This window comes from Myiozetetes cayanensis, unplaced genomic scaffold, assembly GCF_022539395.1.
Source record: "Myiozetetes cayanensis isolate MyiCay16 unplaced genomic scaffold, myiCay2020 scf7, whole genome shotgun sequence".
NCBI lineage: Eukaryota > Metazoa > Chordata > Aves > Passeriformes > Tyrannidae > Myiozetetes > Myiozetetes cayanensis.
In genome coordinates this window covers 22,460,924-22,484,516 of record NW_026087964.1, presented here as the reverse complement: position 1 = coordinate 22,484,516, position 23,593 = coordinate 22,460,924, and the positions used below count along the sequence as shown (strand labels likewise).

The following is a 23,593-nucleotide window of genomic DNA, read 5'->3' as shown; positions in this document are numbered from 1 at the left end:
GAAATTGTCTGACAGGTGAGGGAAAGGCAAAGATAAAATTGTGCTTTTAGGGAGAAGAAGTATTAGGGACTGTGGATTTATGCACTGTAATACAGGAAGGATCAAAATGTATTTATTTGTTTTTTCTGGCTCATGTTGAAAATACTTGAAGGTCTAGTGAAAGGCAATGACAATAGTAAGAGGCCAAGGGAATGTTTGTGATTTGAGACTATCTTTCTGTACCTAAGCACTTCAGCCTAGTTACCATAGATCTATCTACACTTCAATTTGTTTTTCATTTCATCATAGCTTAAATGGAGAGGAAGGGTAACATAGCTTAAATGGAGAGGAAATGATAAAGGAATATCATCTTATATGCTATAACAATCCCCCTTCCCCTGGATGCAAAGAAGGTTGCAGTCTTCTTTCTTCATCTGTTGTCTCGAGACTACTTCTCTTGCTTGATTTTTAAGTGCAGCTAAAGCTGTACTGTTAGTAATCATTTTAATGAGTAACATGAGTGAGCAGTTAAATCAATGTATCATAGATAAAATCTTAATTAAAATGGTATTTAGTTATGGGAAGTGAGAGTTTCATAATTTATTTTCTATTAAGATGTTGACTGTTTCACTGAAAGCAATTATTTTGTGGGCTTAATCACAATATAAAAGCTTCACTGAAGTTATATTTCTGCATCTTTCTGTTCTCCTCCTGTGGATATCCAATATCCTCAAACTTAAAGGACCATTCTAAAAGGCCAGTGCCAAAATGTTTGCATTAATTTTCTTTCTTCTTGAGATGTTTTTTACATCTATTGCAACAGGAGGCTACTATGGTGTTTAAGATAGCTTTCTTGAATTTTATCAGAGTAAACATTCACGTAGGATTAAGCATGATTATGCATATTTAAAACCACATTTTCTGAATTGCCCTAAGAAGAATGGAACTGTTTTCATTTGGGCTGCAGGTTTTAAATACCATGCATGTGACTCTGCAATTCTGTTTGTGCCTACTTCAATGTATAAATGACATGTGCATACTTTTTGAGGAGGTTCCTGCCCATGGGAGGGGGAATGGCATAGATGACATTTAACGGTCCCTTCCAACCCAAACTATTCTATGATTCTATAAATCTAGGAGGTGAGGTAAATTGCTTTGTGAATGCATGGTTAAGGTCTACATTTGCAATTTCACCAAAATATTGTTATGTAAATCTACCCTTTTGAAGATGTGACTGCAATGGTCCTTGAGCTCTTGCTGTTCTATATGCTGGTTCTGGTGGAGGACAGAACACTACAATAATTTCTCCTTCCCTCTCCACATACGCTGGATAACTTTGCTCTCAGTAGGGTAAGTGCTCCCTACAGAACTATGTGAGAGCCATCAACTTCCCTCAAGCACAGTGAATGAAAACAGACCATCCACTAAGGCCAGGTTTTCAAAGCTCTTATGCACTCAAAACGGTATGCAGGCACACAAATTGTACATCAAGTCTCATATGTCCCTGTCAGGGAAGTAGCTATATTCAAGAGAAATAGATGTAGGATGTCATCTATGGAAAATTACATACGAGTAATTTTGGGTTCCTCAGTAGTCTTGAACAATTAAATTCTAAAGAATCAAAATACTCTTTGATACTAAGTGTGAAGGTTCCCAGGTGAAAAATACAGTGATATTAGCTATTTATGTATTAATGTGGGGATTTTTTCTTCTTCCTTATATTTGGACTTCAGCTTTAAGTATGAAAATTTTTTCTCATATCCTTTTAGATGAAGGTACCTTGAGGTTGAATAGGTGGCTTCCACACTGGAAGCCAAGAACTTGTGCAAAGTGGCTTTGCTCCTTTTACAATACCTGAAGGTTAGGTGTATTTCTATGGAATCCAAAGCAATAATTACACTTTTAAGCAGTCAGGGAACAGGTGATACACCTTGGCTGTGTTTTAGAGGTCTTTTACATCAAATTAATCCTATTATCTTGCACTCCTCAAACCTGGAGGTTAGAAAGATTTCTGATGAGCTTGGGCAGAATTTAGGTGCTGAGCTGTTCAAACTAGTGCTCTTTTCGGTGTTTTGTATGGGTGTTGCTCTACAGTTCTAAAGAAATTTGTTAAATGTATATATGTTTTCTCTAGGTCTTCCACTACTAGATAGCAGCAGAGCTGAAAGTTAAGATGTGATTTTATATTTAAATACTTAAAATCATTACCAAATTCAAGCTTTGGATTATTTTTCTTTTTCCATTTCTCAGCATGCCATTGCTTCCCATTTTATAACTGACATTCTATACTGTGATGAATTAATCAATATTCACTACTTTTTTCAATACACTTAACCAAACTGAAATTTTTGTCTGTGAATTTTTCTGTTTATTCTCTTTGAAACCATTACCTCAGTGAGGAATCAGTTAAGTAAGATAAGCTCACGAGCTGATTCATAAGAACTCAAGATTCATGTTTTTACCGTGGAATGTAAATCACTCTGACAGTAGTCTCAAGCAGTTTCTGGAAGATGGCATTACTTTCCTATTCACCCCAGAACTATGCAACTCTTTTAACAAATAACTGATAGACTTAAAATGGTTTTGAAAGACAGTGAATTATGAAGCCCTGTTCTTCTATTCATATACTCATTAAATATGACTGAAGAAGATACAGACAGTGGTTTTCCTTAGCAGAAACCAAACTTAGTAATAATAGTGATTTGAATCCTACAGTTTTACTTAACCTTAGTCACTTTGCTGTTTCTGAAGTGATGTCTAGCAGGTTTGAAAAGATACTATTGACTCCTTTCTTCACCTCTGTTTTTGTTTGTTTTGTTTTGTTTTGGTTTGGTTTGTTTGTTTTTAAGACAGCCTTATTACTCTCAGCAGCAGAAGGTGTTTTTAACTGAGAATTTAAATGCTGTTTTTAGGTTAGCTGTGCCAGTACTGTACTCAGCAAGCAGCTGAGAAATATCAGATATTACCAGGCCCTAATAACTAAGTCACTGCTCTTCATTGTATTATCATGTATGGGTATCTCATTCTTCTAGACACCCAACTAGGTAATTTACCCAGCTTTTCTTTGATATCCTCTTTCCATTTTGCAGTTTTTATTTATTGCTTTTTAAAATTTTTCTTAGGAATACAGACAATCTGAGTTGACTGAGTTGACTTCCTTCAAGTTTTCTTCCAGTAGTTAAAGGGTGGGTTTTTTATTTTTTTTTTTTGTTCCCTGTTTGCTTTTCAAAACTTCTATACCTACTTTCCATCTAGTATTTTACTTACTCAGGGAATAATTTCTTGTGATTTTGAAAGGGATGGATTTCTATTCTTTACATTAAAGTACAAGGAAAATTCAGACTTGGGACTATCTGAAAACAGCTTTTCCTGAGGTCATCCCGAGTCATTTGAGAAATCTCATTGGTATTGTTTTCATTTTAATTTTATTTTAATAGTATTTTTATATGTCTTAACATTCTAAACCCATAAATCAAATGAAAAATTTAATTTTCTCACTATTCATGCTACATATTATTTTAGTTAAAATCTCCCATGTCTTTCAGTGGTAGCAAGCTGCTGTATCTACCCAGGGGTGATATTGAGTTTTTAAATAGATGCTCCAAACTGCTCACATAGAAAGAAGATGCCTTGGAATCCTGTAAGTACACTTAAACTTCTTATGTCAAATTTTCTCAGTAGTCACTGTAATTGCATAATATCTTTTAGTGACAGGATGAAATTCTATAAGCTGGTACAGAGTTTTAATGATTCCCTAAACATCAGATGCAAAGACATAAGAAGCATTTATTGCATATTTTGCAAAATGCAGTCAATTTGACAGATCAATCCATAATAAACCTTAGAACCATGGCTACTTTCAGGGCAGAAGGACTTCCCAGAGAGAAAGGGACTCGGGGACAGGCTGTGCTTATTGTCTTGCTGAGGGGGACAGTAATCCTGCTTTTTGGAGCTAATGCCACCAGCTGCAGCAGAGGAGCTGCTTCTGCACTTACTCTGTAATAAATGCATATGCTTTCCTCTGAGCTCATGCCTCTGCCATCATGCTAGGATGCTGCCTGCTGTGTTAATCCACCAGTAAAGAGACCTCAGGTCATACAATAATATGTGTCTTTACCGTCTGCCAGTACCCACAGGACTGGCTATTAATTTTCAAGTGGTTGAATTTTCACTTAATGTGCTGCAGCTCTCTGAAGCGTGGTGAGTTTCTTTAACCATTAAAGCAGCTGTAAGATGTACATATAAAATAATAAACAGATGATGATGTGTAAAGACAAAACACTGCCTTTCATCGGAATAACTACTGGATGGGGGGTTATTTACATTTCTGTGCAGTGACAGCTTGACTCGAAGGAGTATGATGATGATGACTGATAAAACGGTTTGAGCCTAACGCTGATGACACGTTGTGCAGGTTACTCTAGAAGAGCCCCATAGAGAGCTGCGAGCAGAGGCATCTCAGGGGCAGGGAATTTGGGTTGGGGAGAGATTCAGGGGCCATCCGACCCTGAAGACGAGAGAAGAAATAATGCGTTATCTAAGCTCTGGTGCCGTCGGGACGTGACCACCCTTCCCCACGGCCGAGGCAGAGGCTGCGAGCGCGGAACCTCCGATCGCCTACGCCACCGCGGTGCTTTCCTTGTGGTGTTCGGGAGGGGAGTAGTTGGCGGGGTGCGTTTGGCTACGTTCCTGCATACATGTCCTGAGAGAAGCAGAAGGAGGGAGCACCCGAGGAGGACTCAAAGAGGAAAACAGAAGGGGAAAAAAAATCCCAAACCGCTCGTTTTGCACGCCCTGGTGCATCTCTCAGCTCAGCACCGCGCTTCGCCCACCCCGCGCCTCGTCCCCTCCGGGCACTCCGCGGCCGCCCAGAGCCGCCTGCAGCAGCCGAGCCTGCGCTCGTCGCGCCTTGGGAGCGCATTTCCCGCAGCTGCTCTTGCGCGCCCATCACGCCGCCTGCCTTCAGCATGGCTTTAGGCACCGCGGCTGGAGGGGTGTGCCCCTTCTCCTGGGGACGAACGAGAGGCTGGCGGGTGTTCCCTTCCCCGTGGCTGGGACCTCCCCAAAATCGAGGTCGTGCCGGACGCGGGGCCGTGCGGTCCCTGCGGGTGTCCGCGCACATCCCCCGGCGCTTTTGCTCCCCGCTGCGGGTCTCCGCTTGGCAGGGCCGAGGGGCTGACTCTCGGATTGCGGGCCGCCCACCGAGTAGGGTTTAAAATAGAGAGATTTAAATATATAGCTTTAAACATATATTTAACGTTCTATATGTTCTGCATATTTATATATGCAGATATACATATATATATATATACACACACACACACATATATGGTGTATTTCATTTCCCTCTTCGGGAAATCAGTGCCACCCTTTCTCCCAAGCATGTTTGCCTTCTAGTAAAGGAGGCTCCACCTCTGCTAGGGGTTGATTCGCCCAGCAGTTTTTAGGATAATTTATGGAGCAACCTGATGAGCCTATTGGGCGAGTTGCTCGGTCCTTGCAGAGTGGTTTTCTACCTGTTTGGGTGTTTCACCCTTCCCGTCCCCTCCCTCTGCCTGCCGTGTGCCGGGGGGTGGTGGGATTAGCAGGGTCGCCGTTCCTCAGCCTCTCCGGAGAAAACCCGGGGAAGAGAGAGCTCCTTCACGCTCATGGATGCGTGGGGCCCGGTTGCTGCTGCTGCTGCTGCTGACCGTGCGGCTGGGGAGCGGGTGAGTACGGCGGGACCCCCCGCCCCTGCCCCGGCCGGGCTCGGCTCCCTGTCCTTCGCGCCCCGGGCTGAGCTCGGGGGACGCCGGGCGGGCTGGCGGCGGGGGCAGAGGCAGGGGAGGCGGCGTGTGCTGCGCCGCCAAACTTCAACGGGGAAAGGTGCCGGTGCTGCTGCTGTGGCTCCCACGGGCGGCTGCGGGGGGGAGCCGGCACCGGCAAAGTAAAAGTTCAGCCGCATCCCACTTGTTCTCTGGGCTGGATAGTGAGTCCAGGCTCGGCTCGGTGCTGGGAAAAGCGCGTCCCCGGCACGCCGGGGAGGGCGGCGGGGCTGTGCAGTGCCGGGTGCGGCCCGGGGCAGCGGGCGGGGGGAGCCCGGCGCCTGGAGCGCAGGGAGCTCGGGCAGCAATGCCGGCCGTGCCCGCAGGGGATGCGGGGACACGGGGCGCGGGCGCGGCGGGAGAGCGGGCGGTGCGGGGGTCACCGTTCCCGGCGCCGGCACCTCCCGCACGGCACCCGCGCCTGCCTCCGCACCTCTCGGGGAGGCGATCGGGCTCTCGTGTGGGATGGGGCAAGGGCAGCTGCTCCAGTCCCAGAAGTTGGAAACGTACGTTTTAAGGGAGAACTAGAATACTGAGCTGAAGGGCTCTGAAGAAACCACAGTTTGGCACGGCTGTGTTCATGTCTTATTAGTAACCATAACAAGCTAACAAAAAGGAATCTGATCATTCAACTCCATTAATAATTCAGAACTAATGTGAACCATTCCACAGGTTACACTCTCAAAAAAATCACAAAGCAGCACTGAAAGGGTATTTGTCTGTTGGCCAGTGTTTTTTTCTTTTTAACGATAGAACAAATTATCATTCTAAGAGGATATACAAATGTGTAATGTAAAGGCTGTGAAAAAAAAAAAAGAAAGAAAAGAAAAAAGGGAAAAAAATCTATTAAACATTTTTTAAAGTCTGTCAGACTCCAGACCCCTTCCCCATGCTGAATGTTGATTTATCAGTTTGTGTGTTGATCTCATGACATCTCTCATCTTCAGAAGGCTGTTGTGTTATCCTAGTCAAAATCACCACTTATTATACTTTTTTTATCTGTGTCTTTTAAAATCTTGATATATTAAGGAAATATTTTTCAAAGGCACTGATGAAAATTATACCAGTGCAGCTGTGCATCTTCAAGATGTTTCTTAATGATCATAGTGTACCTCAGGTATGAAAGAAATTATCAAGTGGTTTCAGAGAAAAGAATATGCATGCTAATTTATCAGTTCAAAGACCTAGTTACAAAGGAGGAGGACTAGCTAAAAAAAAAAAAAATTTCTTTGCTTGTCAAAGTAGTTTGGATTATAGGACTAGTCAGGTGTAGATTATTATGTATGCATCTCATTAACATTAGTATTTATACATAACTTGATAAGAAGTCTTCCGTGAGAAAAAGAGGCAACATGAGTATTTATAAATAAGTTGATAAGAAGTCTTCAGTGAGGAAGAGAGGTAACTTACATGCATTATTTTATTCTGTATTACAGGACGTCTCAGATAAAATGGAACCTTTGGTATAAATATCCATGTACCTGAATCAACTATTTTCAGCTTTGCCATTCATTCAGAGAGTGCATGGAGAAATGGTGGTTGAAAGATTTATCTTCCCCCCCATCTATTTTTAAGTGGCAACAAATGGTTATGTTTTGCAGATCATTAATCTCTGGTGTGTAGTGTGTTGCAACCCAAGGTGTTTGCAGAGACCTCTGGTGCCCTTTAACAGTCTGCCACAAAGTAGGATGGAAATACTATTTTTCTGCTTTTTTGGAGGCCTCTCTGTAGTTTCAGCCCAAGATCACTATTACAGTAGTAATGATTTTCTCAAGAATGGACCAGGTTTCACCAGTTCTGTCTATTTTTCTAAAAGTGTCTTGCAGGAGCCAGCCCATCTTTTCAACACATACTTTTGAAAGATTGCATATTGCAGTGCTTTTAACATGCATTTATACGCAAAGTACTTTGCACTGAGTGTGAGTAAAGTTGTTTCAGCTGTCACAAATGGAGCTAAAGCCTGAGCAAGGACACTGGAACTTGAACCCAACCAAGAGTTTATTGTTTTTAGGTACTACCCCAAAAGTGATAGTGTGACATTACACCAAACTTCCCCCACCAAAGTGAACTCTGTAAAACAGTTGTTTATGCCCAGTTCTTCACCTGCAGCACAAACAGACCAAAATGGCCAATGCACTTGATGTAACTTCATGAGTTATTGTTTTGAAGGACTACTTTTGTCAATAGCAGACATCTGTAGCAGAAATTGGGCTGTGAACCTTTCTATAAGATATGTACAGGGAAAGAGTAGTTACCCAGCAGTCACTGCAGTTCTAAATGTTCGGCAAACCCATTATTCTTGTTGAACTCAAACAAACAGATAATTCATAGGCAGAGCATAAGAGCTGACAATATAATTATGTCCTTAGTTCCAACCATACAGGTGCAGCATAACAGTAACATTTCTTCTAACTCATACTGTTTTAAATAGTATGTGCTAGTCAGCATGCCTAACAGTATATTGTAAGCTTAACTTAATTTTGGCCATATCTTCCCTTTAGTTTTGTGATCTGATGTTCTAAAAGCAATTACAAATGCTCTGTTTAAATGCAACTGGGAGCACTGTCAGCAGGTACAAATGTCATCTAATATTTTCTTTTCTATTTCAAAGTATCTATTAGGAAAATATATAATACATCGTACGTTTTCTTCTCATATAAATTCCTGGATCAGAGTTAAACTTGTCATAACAACGTTGGTTTCTTAGTGCATGATGATAGTGATTTACCATTTCATTTGAGTGTCTGTGATGTTTATTCATTATTATCCGCACTTTTATGTGCTTTACTCATGATGTGACAGTGAAGAACTTGTTATTAAGCAGTCCCAGTGGTTTAGAATATAGTTTATTTTATGAAAAGTTTGTTAATAATTTCTTTTGTTAGTATAAAGTTTAAAGAGATATTGAGAAATATTGAGAAATTCTTTGCACGTAATCTTCTTACAAGGTTTCAAGGAAACCTTCCAACTATGTCATTCAGTAAAAAAAAAAAAAAAAGAAAAGCTCTTAACAAATTGAGCCACATTTTCAATTACTTTTAACTTTCTTTTTGTTAAATATGCCTAATGCTACAAAGAACACCATGGGTACCTTTCTGAGCTGGACAGAAAAGGTTACAGATGAGCACTTGTTGAACTTATTCAACTTTTTTTCTGAATACGTAAGTCTGTCCACAGAGTTGATTACAAGGGGATTGGGGTAGTACGTGTTTTTTCTTTGAAGCTGTAGGGGAATTGCAACAATCTGGGTCAATTAGAACACCTAGTTTCTATGGCCAGTAAGTAAGACCACTTATACAGACTAGGCATATTCATTGTTTGAAAGTGAGTTGCTTTGGTTTAGGATATCACACATATCAACTAAAAGAGTCATGTATGTTGTACTCACAGAAAACCAAAGGTAAGCATCTCAAGGCCCATTTTTGTTGAACCTTTTATGAGAGAAGAGTACTAGCACATTTTTAATTACCTGCATAACCCTTTCTTGCATGACATACTAAATTGATCATGTACTTGAGCAAAATAATGTTATTACTTATTTGATAAAGAGGATCAGAGACAACTGTTAATTGTAAATGGCTGTAATAAACTGTCAGGAACCTTTCAAAGGGTTGTGGATGACAATGACACTAACTTTTATTTCTTAACAATTTCTCTGAATGGTAATAATTTGTACAGAGTAATTTAGATGCAACTGAATTAATCTGGAGATGACACATGAGCCCTGATTTTACATTTTCACACGTGCAAACATTTTTATTAACACTAAAAATAGTGTGGTAAGTTCAGTGGATTATACGCCTATGTAAAAAACTTGATTCTATAGATCTAAACTTAAAATGGTAAATCATTCACCAAAACTGAACTAATAGAGGAAACTAGAGAGACTAGAAAGATCAGCAGTAGTTCATCAGTACAGAACTTATTTCAAAGAAGAGGAAAATCTCAATGGTATGGCAAAAATGAAAATAGTTTATAAAATATGCTTTAACTGGTAGACGTTCCAGTCAATAGGATCTGTCGAGACAATCCAGTCTTACATGAGAACAAACAAAACTGGTGAATTTACCCTGGCTTCTGTATCAGGTTTGCTCCTTCAGTATAACTGTTCTAAGTCCCTGCATAAAGACATCATGAGGAGGAATCCAGTGAAGTATTGTACAGTATTTCTAGACTGAGGTTTTTTCTGGCTTTCAACCAGTGCATCTCTTGCTTTCTTCTGCTACACTGTTTTGTTTTTTTTTCCCAGTGCCACCTGCTACAGCTTACTTAGTCACTGGATCCCTTGTCCATCTTTTTGTGGGGAAATCCAGGTCTTGGTTGACACTTCTGGTTCTGCAGGGTAACCTCAGGGTGCAGCCAATGGCTAAAGCTGTTCTTCAGGAACACAGCATGGTCTGCATCCATCTGCTCTTCAACAGGGAAAGCAGTCATGAAAGCTCATCCTGTGTATCTCTGCCTAGCTTTCCCTTTACAAGAACTCAGACCATTACAAGTGAATTCTGAAAATTCTTAAAGGAATCAGCATTTTGGTCAGAAAAAATCCTGGTGCCTTTCTCTTTCCAGTCAAGTCTTTCATAATGCGTTGTAGAAACCTCCTCACCTCCTGGAGATGGGAAGCTGCAGTGCAGTTAAATGCCTAGCAGTTGTTGCAGGATGAATGACCTAATCCAAAATGAAAGTTCTATACAAATATGTCACAATCAGAGACACTCTATGCAGAATGGATATACCACAGTCAAATTAACTACAGTTCTTCGAACTACTATTTGAAGTATATACCTGGTATACGCAGTTCAAGAGGCAACTTGATAGCTGCTTACATTTTCCTCTCAGATAAGGAAACTGAGCTACTTACATTTCTTCAGAAAGTATTGATTTCCTTAACCATTTTGTAAACCCTTTCCATTTTTCTTTGAAGAGCATACTTAAAAATGGGTAGATTATGTAATTATTAGCCTCATTAATGGTAGATACACATGGAATATTGGTTCACTATTACTATAAAATACTGCACAGATAGTCTGTTGCAGGATTAGCTTCAATATTGCTCAGGTATTCTCTTTGCTTTCTACCTTGATCCTCAAATCCTTTTCTGTGTCACTGCATTAATCTCTGATAAGGTGTGAATGGCTAATTCTGCATTTCCAAATTTCTATGCAGTCATTTTTATTTGTTTTCAGGAAGAAAGACATAGTGAATAGGAAAAATCTGAGGTAACATGAGATATATGCCCTTTGGATTAAATTAGATTGTTAGTCCTTTCATTTAATATGACTTCTTGTTTAAGACAGTGTACCATGAGGGATTAAGTTTTATTGCCGTTATTATAATATTATTGTCCAATTTATCTTTCAGAATAAAGTTCAACCAGATGGAATTTTTATTAGGAAATGGGTGTAGCATTAAGTGTTCATTTAGGTGTTTAACTGTCATTATGTCATGAAAATAATTTTTTCTCATTGTCCAGTGCCATATTTACGGGACAGAATAAATTATGTAGACATTTTTTAAAATAAAGTGCCCTAATTGTTTTCTCTGGAGAAGAACAGTACTGGATCTCATGACCATAGAACCACTGAATATGTACTGGATTCTGCCAGACCTGCTACAGGTGAGCTACGGACCTGCACCTTAGGTTCTTGCTTTGCCCATGAGGGCCATCCAACTTATGGCCTGTGGGTTACGTCTGGCAGAGGACACCTCTGCTAACCATAAATTTTAGTCATCATCTTAAAAAAAGTGTAATACTCCTGTTTTAAGAGATATGTTTTATATTTAATATACAATAAATTACATCAGAGAAGAGAAAATTTTGTTTATAGAGAGACACAGTAAGCTTTTTATTACTTGGTTTAGATATTTCCATTAGTCCTTACACAGTATATTTACCTTTTTGAGCAATTTTTCATTAACTTAATTGGCTTTTGGATTAGTCCATAACGTCTGATGACAGTTACACTAAAATTTCAGTAGAAGCCATTCACTGAACTTCTCATGGGGATATGCTGGCTAGTTATTGTAGTTGTATGTTTTTTTCTGTGACTTCAAGCCACATTTACCTATATGCCACAATTATGGTGCACAGTTCAATGCAAGTCTTTGGTTCTGTTGCTACTTCAGTCCATACACATTTCTATGCCTCCTGTGGGAGGAGGTTGGTACCTGCTCATATGTGTATCAGAAGGTGGAATTATTTCATATAAGCTTGTTTTTGTGAAGGGCTGTAGTAGATGTCTTGTTACCTGAAGATTTTGCAGAAAATGTGCAGTGAATTGTGTTAGAACAAATGTTCACATGGATATGTCGAAATACCATCAGCTTGAATGACTGAAAATGCCTTATAAAGGAGAGCTTATTTGATATATTTATTGAGATGCTGGTGATATTTTAAAATAGAATCTAAAAAAGTTGACTTTGCAATTTGGTGAATGTTTTATTGACTATGGGATGGCATTTAATTAGGTTGACTGCTTTTTATTGAGGTTATGGTTCTCAGCATTCGTTTATCATACGTTTGTTTTAAGGCTAGTTTCACTATGGAAAGTGTTTCTTGGATCAAGGCACTTAGCCCATCAACAGTGTATCAGTTCATTTTGAACTTGATGACAATTAACCTTTCATCAGTCAAGTGTAGACAGAGATCTGCAGCCTCTTGGATGGTGTGCTGACATGTGGTACATGGATTTATGTGTGTCTGTCGTGTGAAGATTGTAGTCTGAAGCTCCCAGGAGATCTGATACTGCCATAGTTAGTACATATTTCACATATCCAGAGAAGTGGTGCCTTTTCATCACCGTGTCCTTCCTCAGCAATTTGGAGGTATTTTGACCTTTATTTAGTACTGTTTGTCCTTCTTCAGTTATATCTACTTAGGCTCTATAATTTTCTATGGTTATCCTCTTATCTTCTGTTCTCGGAGTCTTCATTCATTCCCTGCTTGTTGGTCTGGATAAACAGTGGACTATGTCTGTTTACATTTCAGTTATTTGATTGTATGGTATGGCCAAAACCCAAAAAGAAGGTAAAACTTACCGACCAAAAAAATAAGACTAACTATCTTACATTTACAGGTTTGATTCAAGTCCAGCTGAAATAAATCTCCTTAAGAATTTTCTCAGTCTTAGACTTCAGTTTCAGTCAAGGCAGTACAAGTTACGCTAAAGCTTGCTTTATCTTCCTAATAGGTTGTATTTTTGTCACATGCAATAAATGGAAGGCTTTACTTGGAAGACATTTTGTAGAGGAAGATGAATATATTTCTCAGAAAAAGAGGAAGAGGTGTACTTACTCAGTAAGCATAGCTGTTATGATCAATAATTTAACCAGTTGTTGTGAGCCAAGATGAGGGGAGTGTTGTTCTGCTGGAGGTTGGGAAGGCTCTGCAGAGGGAAAGGCTGGAATGATGGGCCAAGGCCCATGGTGTAAGGTTCAACAAGGCTGAGTGCTGAGTCTCAACAACCCCAGGCAGCGCTGCAGGCTGGGAACAGAGTGTCTGGAAAGCTGCCCGACAGAAAAGGACCTGGGGGGTGCTGGTTAGCAGACAGCTGAACATGAGCCAGCAGTGTACCCAGGTAGCCAAGAAGGCCAATGGCATCCTGGCTTGTATCCAAAATAGTGTTGCCAGCAGGAGCGAGGCCATGGTTATCCCTGTACTCGGCACTGGTGAGGCCACACCTTGAGTACTGTGTCCAGTTCTGGGCCCCTCAGTACAACAAAGACATCGAGGTGCTGGAGTGAGTCCAGATAAGGGCAATGGAGCTGTGAAGAGCTCAGAGAGTAAGTCTTAAAAGGAGTGGTTGAGGGTGTTGGGGTTGTTTAGACTGGAGAAAAGTAGGCTCAGGGGCAATCTTATTGCTCTCTACAATCACCTAAAAGGAGGTTATAAAGGTGGGGGCTAGCCTCTTCTCCCAGGCAGCTAGAGATGGAATAAGAAGAAATGGTCTAAAGCTGCACCAGGGCAGGTTCAGACTGGACATCAGAAAGAATTTCTTCACTGAAAGATTTTCAGGCGTTGAAATGGGCTTCCTAGGAAGGTGATGGAGTTGCCATCTGTGGAGGTGTTCAAGAGATGACTGGACGTGGCACTTAGTGTTGTGGTCTAGTTAACAAGGTGGTGATCCATCAAAGGTTGGACTTAGTGATCTTAGAGGTCTTTTCCAACCTAAATGGTTCTGTGATTCAGTGAAAACAAATCATACATCATGTTCTGCAAGTTTGTATTCAATGATTACAAATAATCAATGCAAGAAAAGAGAAGTGAGAAGTGTGTCTTATTTCCTCATTTGTCTGGGTTGGAACAAGAACTGCTCAGAACATCAGGAATACAGGTATTAGCATAGTGTTTCCTGAAAACTATTTATTTCTTTCTATGTCGAAAGATTGTTTTTTTACCAAGCCTATGTTTGCAGACAGGGCTGCTGTTTAAGAGGAGGAAGAGAGGCTGGGTAATGGATTTATGGCAATATTATAAAATTACCAAAGGTAAGTGCTAAAGTCCTGCACCTGGGTGGCAAGTCCCCATCAATAAGACTGGAGCTAGCTGGCTGGGGAGTAGCTCTTCCAAAAGGATCTCAAGTTCCTAGTGGAGAGCATGGAACCTCGGCAGCAAAAGAGGGCAGCAGCCTCCCGGGCTGTGGATCCAGGTAACATTCAGGAGGTTAAGATAAGCGATTGTCTCCCTCTGGTCAACGCCTGTGAAACTGCATTGAGATATTGTGTACAGTTTTGGGTTTAAACTGGAGGGACCTCAGTAGAGAGCTACTGAGCTGGTCAATCAGGAACATCTGCCCTATGGGGAGAGGGCTGATCTGGCTGGAGAAGAGATAGCTTTGTGGGAACTCAGCATCAGCCCCCAGCAGTTACAGGGAGGTGATCAAGAAAACAGAGGTATGCATTTCCTAGTGCTGCATGGTAAGAGTATGAGAAACAATGGTGATGAATTACAACACAGGAAATGCCAACTAGGTTTAAACAAAAAAATTCACTGGGAGGATAATTAAACAGTGGAAGAAGTTGTCCAGTGAGGTTTTGGGATGTCTGTCTGTGGAATTTTCAAAGACCCAGCTGGATCAGGCTGTAAACATCCTTGTCTGAATTCAGTGACCCTCCTTTGACTAGAAGTAAACTTCCCAAGATCCCTTCTAAATTGTATGTAGAAATTAATAATTTCTGTGGAAAATTACAGGAATCCTCTTGGGGTGGGTTTTTTAATTTATTTTGTGGGGTTTTCCCCTTATTTCTAATATTTTTTCTACACTTTTCCCTGGTAATTAAGGTCCAGATTCATCCCTTCAGTAAAAACTCAGGAAGAAGAAAGGAAAGAGGAAACAGGGTAAGAAATTATAAATAGCCAGACAAATATGACTTTGGAGAAGATGAAGAGCACAAGGCACTGTGTGTATTCAGAAGAATCAACCTAACAGTATGTAGTAGATGTACTGGAAAAAATGATGTAGGGAATAAGTAAAACATACTTCAATGGGAGAGTGAAATACAGTTTGACACACAAAAGAATATGCCAAAGTCTGGCAGGGCAGAAGGAGTGGGAAATAGATTGATGACAGCATCTGAGATGGAATGGATGGGGGGAAAAGAGATTTTTGTCAAGACAATGTCTAAACTAGTTTTGGAAGGATGAACATGAAGGAATACAACATCAGTGACTCTATATCCTACAGGATTAGGAAGAGCAAGTAATGCTTTTTGGAGATGTATTTTCAGTAGCTGTATTTCTTTGCTTGCAGTTATGTTTATTTTCCCAGAATTTTTCTGTGGCACATAAAGCATATGAGTGATGCTGCTGCTGATGAAATGCAGAAGAGAGTTTGTTTCTGCAGAAAGGTAATAGGACTGATGAGTATGAAGTCAGCCATCAAGTTTGAAAGATAAATCTTGAGACATGGTTAAACCATTCACTATTGACAGCTAGCAGTGATAGTGAGCTTTCAAGAAAATCTTCTGTAGAAAAATGTAATTGTGTTCTATTCCAGCAGTCATGACTACGTGGTCCTGTTTATTGTTGCTACTGAAAAGAAGTAATATTTGTGTATGTACAGGAGTCTCAATCCTTTCTCAGCTTCTAAGGACATTATGAGTCTATCTGAGGCCCTTGTTTTATCTTAGGAAGATCTAAGAAAATATGCAAATGTGTAATCTAAATTGCTGACATGAGAGTAATTATTCATTCCTACCATGGTGAAGTTGCATTTTGTGCTCTATTTAAGGAAGTTTCCCCTGTTTCAGGCACTTCTTGAACTTATAATCCCTCTAGAGTTCAGATTTTCATCTATACTTGTTCCTTTGCCTTGGTCATTCACATGACATGTACCTAAGTACTTAGATTTCTACCTTCTAAATCAGTCATCACCAGCCTCTGTACAAATGTCTGACTGGACATTGGGGTGTCAGTGACCATGTTTAGCTTTTTAGCAATGCTTTAGGTCTTCTTTCATGTGTGGAATTTGGCTAGGTCAGACAAGCTCTGACCTCTTATTGATGGGGCAATGAAATATACTTCTTTACCACATACAGACATATAATGTTTGGTGTTTTGCAGTAAGCTAGTGCCCGGTTAGATGTCTGATCTCTTGGAACACTTCACTGGGAAACTTATCTGTCATGACTGACTTATTAGGAAGCCCTGTCTGGTTTAAATGCACTATTTTGACAAACCTCTGAAGCAGTATTGTTGCTAACAAAATATTCTCCCATGTTTACACGTTAAGAAGCATTACCATTTCTCTGAAAGTTGAGAGAAATTGCTTGCTTGTTTGTTTGTTTATTAAGTAATGGAAAATAAAGGTTAAATTGTATTATACTTAGACAAAGGACATCTAGATAATATACTTGGAGGCAAAGCCAGTGAATCACAGCTGTCTTAAGGCATGTTTCATCATTTAGGTAAGTATCACTGTGCCCTACCCCTGTACTGGTAAAACTTCTGAAGCAACTGAAGTCCCTCAGCTAGATGAAGTAATGCAATTAGTTTTACTGTTTTCATTAATGTGCATAAGGTGACAGGAAAAAGGTACATATATTCCTTCCATGTCTTTTAGCATAGAAATTATCTGAGAATGATGACTTTTGTCCTTATTTATTTATGAAACGTTTATCAGAATATTCCTTGTATGGGAGGTTTACTTTATCTCCAAATAGACAAGGCCACTATGCAGGTTGTCTAAACCTCATGGATACCTAGGGCTTGATTGAGTTGCTTGTGCACAGATATGAAGCATCAGTGGAGACAACTCATATTCCTTGCCAAGTCTCTACTGCTCTAGAAGTCTACAGGTTCCTCAACCTAGGTTGGAGGACTGGATATCCTTGTGTGTGTTGGATGGGAATAGGAGCCTGGGAATGGGCAACTAAACTGATGCTTTGCCATGTTTAAATACTCCCACTTATGCTGTATGTGTACTTCTGTGTGTAATACTTAGACATGCATGATGTAAGTAGCAGTAGGAACACTTTCACTATATCCATTTTTTTTCCCAATTCATTACATAACTTGACAGATGTTAATTGCAACTCAAAGATCACCTGATTGGTTTTTCTCATATTTAAAGGAGAACAAAGACCTATGACATTAATGTCTGAAGATGAGCATGTTGCCTGATGTTGAAAAGACTTATTTAGTCATTAGTCACTTGTGCTCAGGGATTTATTAGTCATGGTAATGCCTCCAATTAGCTGAAGGACAGAGAGCACAATTGGGGCACTTTTTGCCTAATTACTGTTAACTGTGTACATGCAGTTTACTGTTGAGTTTATGAGGCTAGCTGAAGTGTTACAACAACAAGCATCTTAAGAAGTGAGGTCTCTTTCTTATTTATAAAGTCATTAAAATCAGGATTAGCACCTCCAGTAAAAGATGTAAAGTAGGGCTGTGCCATGAACAGGAACGTTTTAATGTTTGATGTTGTATTTTTGTTCTAAGTCATAGTCTCTCCAGACATTCTGAAAAAGAGCTACTGTCTGAACTTTGTTGGAAAAAATGTATTTTACAGTAGATGGAGAGAGGATCAAGTATTATCTTCTATGTATAGTGAAATAACCTTTAGATGAACTTGGAAAGGAAAAGAATTCCTCTTTAATTAAGTTTGCCTTTCTTCCTGAGGTTTTGAGAGAGAGGGGAAAGTACTACTGTTACAGTGAGAATTGAGTTAATTGACATTAATCTTCATAGGTTTGTTAGATTTATTTTAACGGCAAAGAAGTAAAAAAGTGCTCAGCCAAAGTTAACTGCTGCTAAATAATTGAACGGCATACCTGAATTTAACATTTTCTTTTCTGGTTAGAAATGAGGTTTGCTGTCTTCTATCTTTCCTTCTAGCCCATTCCAAACCTTGCGTAAAGAGCTGGAGATACACAGTAACTTGGTAAAAGAGTAACAGTTTTGAATCATGTTTTCCAAAGTGAATGTCTCTTTAAAGGCTGTAGTCCAGCAAGCTTGATTAGATGCTGGTAACAACATCTCAGCTGATCTGCTCACTGGGTCACTTCCTTGTTCCAGCCTGCAGCATTCCTTCTTACCAGTCCTGCTGTTGCACACCGGTGGCTATGGCTTAGGAATCAAAGTTGTAGAACTGAGTGCCATCAGCATTGCAAGGACATTACAGTCTTTATTACATGCTTGGTGATCTTGGGCACATTTTAAAGAGGTGGTATTCTGGTTATGAGATGGATTAATCTCAGTCAATAGCCTTTGAAAAGCCCAGTAAGATAGAAATAGACAGAGTGATAATAGCTGTTTTCGCCATGTAGAACAGCAATAATCCAGTTCCTCCACATCTGGTTATTATTATCTGATTTGTGTTGGTCTCTTTGGTGGTTTATCTAAGGAATAGGTGAGTCACAAACTCTTGTTAACCTTGTGTATTAGTATGAAAGTCTACTGTATTTCTTTTCTCGTGGTTGGCACTTCTTTCAGTGTACAATATTTTCTAGATAAAATCAGATAGTTCCATGTAAATAGTCAGAAATGCACATTTCAAGCCAAAACTTGTCAGACACTAAGTAAATAAGTGTTGCCTCTAATTAAAGTATCTTCTTAAATGGATTTATTTAGTAGTGTCTGGAAAAGCTTTCAGAAGTTGTGATGGAATTTTTCCCTCTCCCTCTGGAATTACACTAATAGCTTTCTAAGCTCTCGCTGTATACCTATTTGCCATTCAGAGTTTTAAAATTATGGAGGGGACCAGAGGGCCTCCAATCAAGCAAGACAGAAAGTGAAAATTTGAAATGGATTTGTATTTTAATTTTTTTCTTGTCAATTTTAAAATTTATTCAAATATAGTAAATAATGGAAAAGAAACAAGTGGAGGTCAGATTGTTCAGAGAGGTTGTGCAGCTTTCATCCTTGGAGGTCTGCAAAACCCAAGTCTGATCAAGCCATGAGCGAATTGCTCTGACCTCAGAGCCAGCCATGCTTTGAGTAGGAGTCTGGACTAGAGACACATCTCATGATCCTTTTCCCACCTGAGTTGTCCTGTGAATCTATAAATAAAATTAAGAACTCTTTGAAAGGTCAAGATATTCAAGTGACTGTGAGTGGAGGTGTTGTGGATGTAATTCCTGTTGGCTTTTGGTAGTAATGGCATGACTTCTTGTACTTTTCATTTTGGCTAAATCTCTGCAGTTCTTAATAATATTGTGGAAAGAACATTAAAGCAGGACAAAATAGTGTCACAATCACTTCAGACTCTCTGTAAATAATTGGGATGATCCAGTGAGTCAGGTGCCCTGGATCTGTACAGAGCTCTGGTTGTTTCACTGTACATTCTACTGTTTATGGGATGGAGGACAAAAAGAGGAAGAAGGAAAAGGTCAGTTTTGCAGTGAGTATGTCTCTTTCCTTAGAGAGCTACTTATAAATTAACTTTTACTCCTCATCATTTTAATGCCCTCAGGAAAAGCCTGGGATTGCCTCTCTACTCTGAGCAACTGTAAGCCAATTTATATAGTAATTGGATGCCAAAAATTGCAAGCAGACCATAAATAGACACATTAAAAAAACCTGCGTGGTAACAAAACATGAAAGAGATGGCAATAGGTAGCTTTGAGGGAAAAAGAGTGTACATTTACAAAACTTAGCTTCCTACTTCTTTTAGTGCTCCCATTAGTGGGATCCTGCTAATGGGAAATGTTAAATATTTAATATCTGACATTTCTGTAATGTCTATGTAGTGCAGTAAAGATTAAGTATTTTATAGTGCATTTCAATTTAAAAGAATGAAAGCGCTTTTCAGAGTGTTACAGGGAAGCTGTCATAGTACTTTCAGCTTTAACAGACTCTTTCAACTTGTTTGCAGCCAGCTAGGTATGAAAGCCCTGATATCCAAACAGTTCATCCTCTGGGGACCTGCTGAGTTGGGGTACTGTTGAGTTGAGGTTTCTGTCTCACTTCCTAAATTAAGCAGGCATGCCAAAACCACCAAGCAGTTTGCACAGCCATGATAGTTGTGATTTTTTGCTAGTGTTATCCAAGAGGTGATGCAAGGCCTTGCGGTTACAGACCAGTCTGAAGCATTCCCACAAAGGACTGCAGTAAAAGCCACGCTTACCTACTCTTTCTCTGTCCTTACCTGACTTTTTCTGTCTAGTCTTCATGTGGAACATACTAGAGGTTTGGTTTCCTGTAGGAAGTTTACTGAAAAATACCAGCCTTAGTTTTGAGGTCAGAATACGTCTGTGTAATTTAGAAGTTCTTTAAATCCCTTTCAAATAATAAAGTAGTAACATTTTTAGTTTTAGTGTACAATACAAATTGGCACTAGGATAGTAATTTAATTTCTTCCTTTTACTGGAATATTGTACTTATGTTAACATTGGATCTGATTTATAGGGGTTGCACATGTTCTGTAATTGCTAGCCAGTGCCCATTTGTGAAGGTAGGTTGTGCGACTGTCAGAGTTACTGCTATCCATCTGATGCACTTTACTTGACCTCAAGCCCATAGCATTTCCTTGAAATAAAGTAGATGAGTAATATAGATTGCAGTTTTTAGCACTGGAGGAATACTGAAGTCCATATTCATTTGATTGAAATGGAAAGAAAATGCCTTCCAGGCATTCTTTGACCTTTTGATCTGAGCTAATTTTCAGATGCAACCAAGGTGTTACAATTTTTTTCAATGACTTAGTGATTAGCTATATATTTCTGCTTATCTAGTTAAAGGATAGGTGATAAATTAATGTGTGTTTTCCTTGTACATTTCTTTCATCTTGATAAAATAGGTAGCTAACAAATGGTCTTAAAGTGGTGCACCATTCCTTTCAGTTAACCATATATACATGCAGATATGTAGCTTGACACATGACTACAGCTTCTGCTAATGTTTAGTCATAGCACATGGATGTAATGTTTGTTTGCTTACCTAAAAGGTGAATGGAGTTGAATAAGTATACAAGTCTTATTTTTTTATATCATAGTTAGAAGAGAGACTGCTAGGAAAGAGATTCTCTTAATGCTCTTGATACCATGATCTATTATGATTAAGCTTCCCTTAGAAATATTTGCCACGACTTGAAAAAGAAATACATGTAGGGAAAAGTTTTGGAATTACACTTTGTGTTTTAAAACAGGAAAAGGCTAAGAGGAAGATGATACCTACTGTTGCTTTTATGGGTTTGACTCATGGCTTGAGTTTTTCTGTATAGATGTTGTGTTAATGCCTCTATAAAGCAAAATGTTGGTATTTTAAAAATGGGCTTGCTTCTTTCTGTTGGCACCAGAATGCATTTGGGTTTTTATAAAGTACTCTAAATAGTGTTCAATATTTTATCTCTTTCTTCTTCACCTCTTCTGTATTCAGTTTCACTGTTTCTTGTTTTTTTTTCCCAATCTTGTTTTTCTTTCTTTTTCTTTTTCTTTTTTTTTTAATTCACTCCACATAGAGCTGATAAACCAGATGATGAGGACGATGAAGATCCAATGGTGAATAAAACATGGGTCCTTGCACCAAAGATTCATGGTGGAGATGTAACTCACATACTGGACTCCTTACTTCAAGGATATGACAATAAGCTTCGGCCAGATATTGGAGGTAAGCTCGTGAAATGATTCAGTATAATAGAAAATGTGAATAGAGATGGTGTTGTCAAAGATGACAAAAATCCACTTATTGCAATTTCTAAAACTCAAGATAGCAACCTAGCTATAACAGCAATTAAATGCAGTGGTTTCCTGGAACTGATAAAAATAATGTTCTAGGCAAGAGTAGACTTGGTTTTGGGGGACAGTGAGAAATTTACAATAAATCATTAAAAGGCAATTATAATTTGCTTTTTTTAACAAACATCTTCTGACAGAAAGAAATGTGGATATAAACCAGCTATGATTATGTAAAAAATTGATCTTGAGTCTGTAGGAATTTATTAAAGAATTACTCCTAGAGGTTTTACTCTTACTGTAGAAAAATATAACTCAACCCAGTTCTCTTGTCCCCTTAGCTCAGATTTTGAAAAACTTCACAGGAATCTAAAAATATAACTTATGACCTTATCTTTTCTAGAGGAATATAGGAAGGAAGAGTGCATTGCTATAAATCAAACTTTGCAGCTAGTAGGAAGGTAATTTTGTCTTCCAGTAGTCAAAGCACCAATTTACAGATAATTATTAAGTGTAAATATTTGGAAGAATCTTGTTTTGAGAACATAAAACATGAAAGCTTGGCAGCTCTTGTCTACCACATGCGTACTGGATCAAATAAGAAAAATAATATATTTTTTCTGAGTTTGTTTCCTGAACTGTGAAGAGAGAGGTAGAGGACATAATTGTTTGTTACATACCTGACATTTCCTATCAAAGTCTGTACGGTGCTTATGTGATAAACAATACAACTGCTTATTTCATTTATGTCAGACAAGAGAGAGACGCCATCTCAAACTATGCAGTTTCTTTTGAAAGCTTCTGACAAATTGTTTTCTTTCCCCAATTTCTTAGTTCTGTTTTATTGTTGACTGTTATCCTGAAGATGTTGAAAGACAATATTTCTCTTGCTGTCATAATATAATCACATGTGAATCTCATAACGTTTGTTTTAAGTCTTTTTCTTCATGTTCATTTAATTGAATTACTATAAACATTTAGACAACAAGGAAGGTCTTCCAGCATGTTTTTCTTTAAATTCTCAATGTATGACAGATGTATAGAATTACTGTTGGGCCCTTTTTCCCTGTTTGATACAACAGACAGCAAAGTGATTATGAGGGAATAAACTGTCTCCACTAGGATTCCTTCTAATGATTAGCTGGTAGGTGGGGTTGAAAGAAAAGAGAATTCTTTGTCTCTTCTCTCTCCATAAAACTTAGAAATAAATGGAGAGAATACAAAGGAAGAGGAGTTTATTCTGGCATTTCAAATGGATTTAGATACACTGAGATTGCCTCAGTTGGTTGGAGTATGGTGATAATAACACCAATGTGGGTTCGATCACCGTATGAGCCACTCTTTTAAGAGTTGGACTTGTTGATTCTTGTGGGTCTCTTCCAACTCAGAATATTCTGTGATTCCTAGATGGGTATGGAAGAATTTTGATGCAATGCTTACCTTTACTTTTCTGGTTATATACTGAGTCTTGATAGGGCAAGAATTCTTCCTTTTTGTGAGTAACTCAGTGTACAGCTTTTTGGATTCAAAATATCAGTTCCTGAAAAAAGACACTTAGTTCTATCTTCTCTCACATAAATGTTCCCTTTCTCTTCTCAATACTTCTGTACCAATCTGACCTTTGCTATCTGGGGCCTGCCTCCACCCACTATACTGAAAAATAAAGTTTATTCATAATCAACCAGAGTGATGAGGAGACA

The 23,593-nt window shown here is 39.1% G+C and overlaps 1 protein-coding gene across 1 annotated transcript in view; it reads left to right on the top strand.

The window, feature by feature from the left end:
- The first annotated feature begins 5,640 nt into the window (after positions 1-5,640).
- Positions 5,641-23,593, top strand: part of GABRG1 (gamma-aminobutyric acid type A receptor subunit gamma1) — a 58,452-nt gene continuing 40,499 nt past the window's right edge. The window contains exons 1-2 of the mRNA XM_050338224.1: positions 5,641-5,687; positions 21,680-21,828. Of these exons, the coding sequence (XP_050194181.1) occupies positions 21,717-21,828 (112 nt within the window). The 5' untranslated portion in view covers positions 5,641-5,687; positions 21,680-21,716. The remainder of the gene's footprint in view (positions 5,688-21,679; positions 21,829-23,593) is intronic.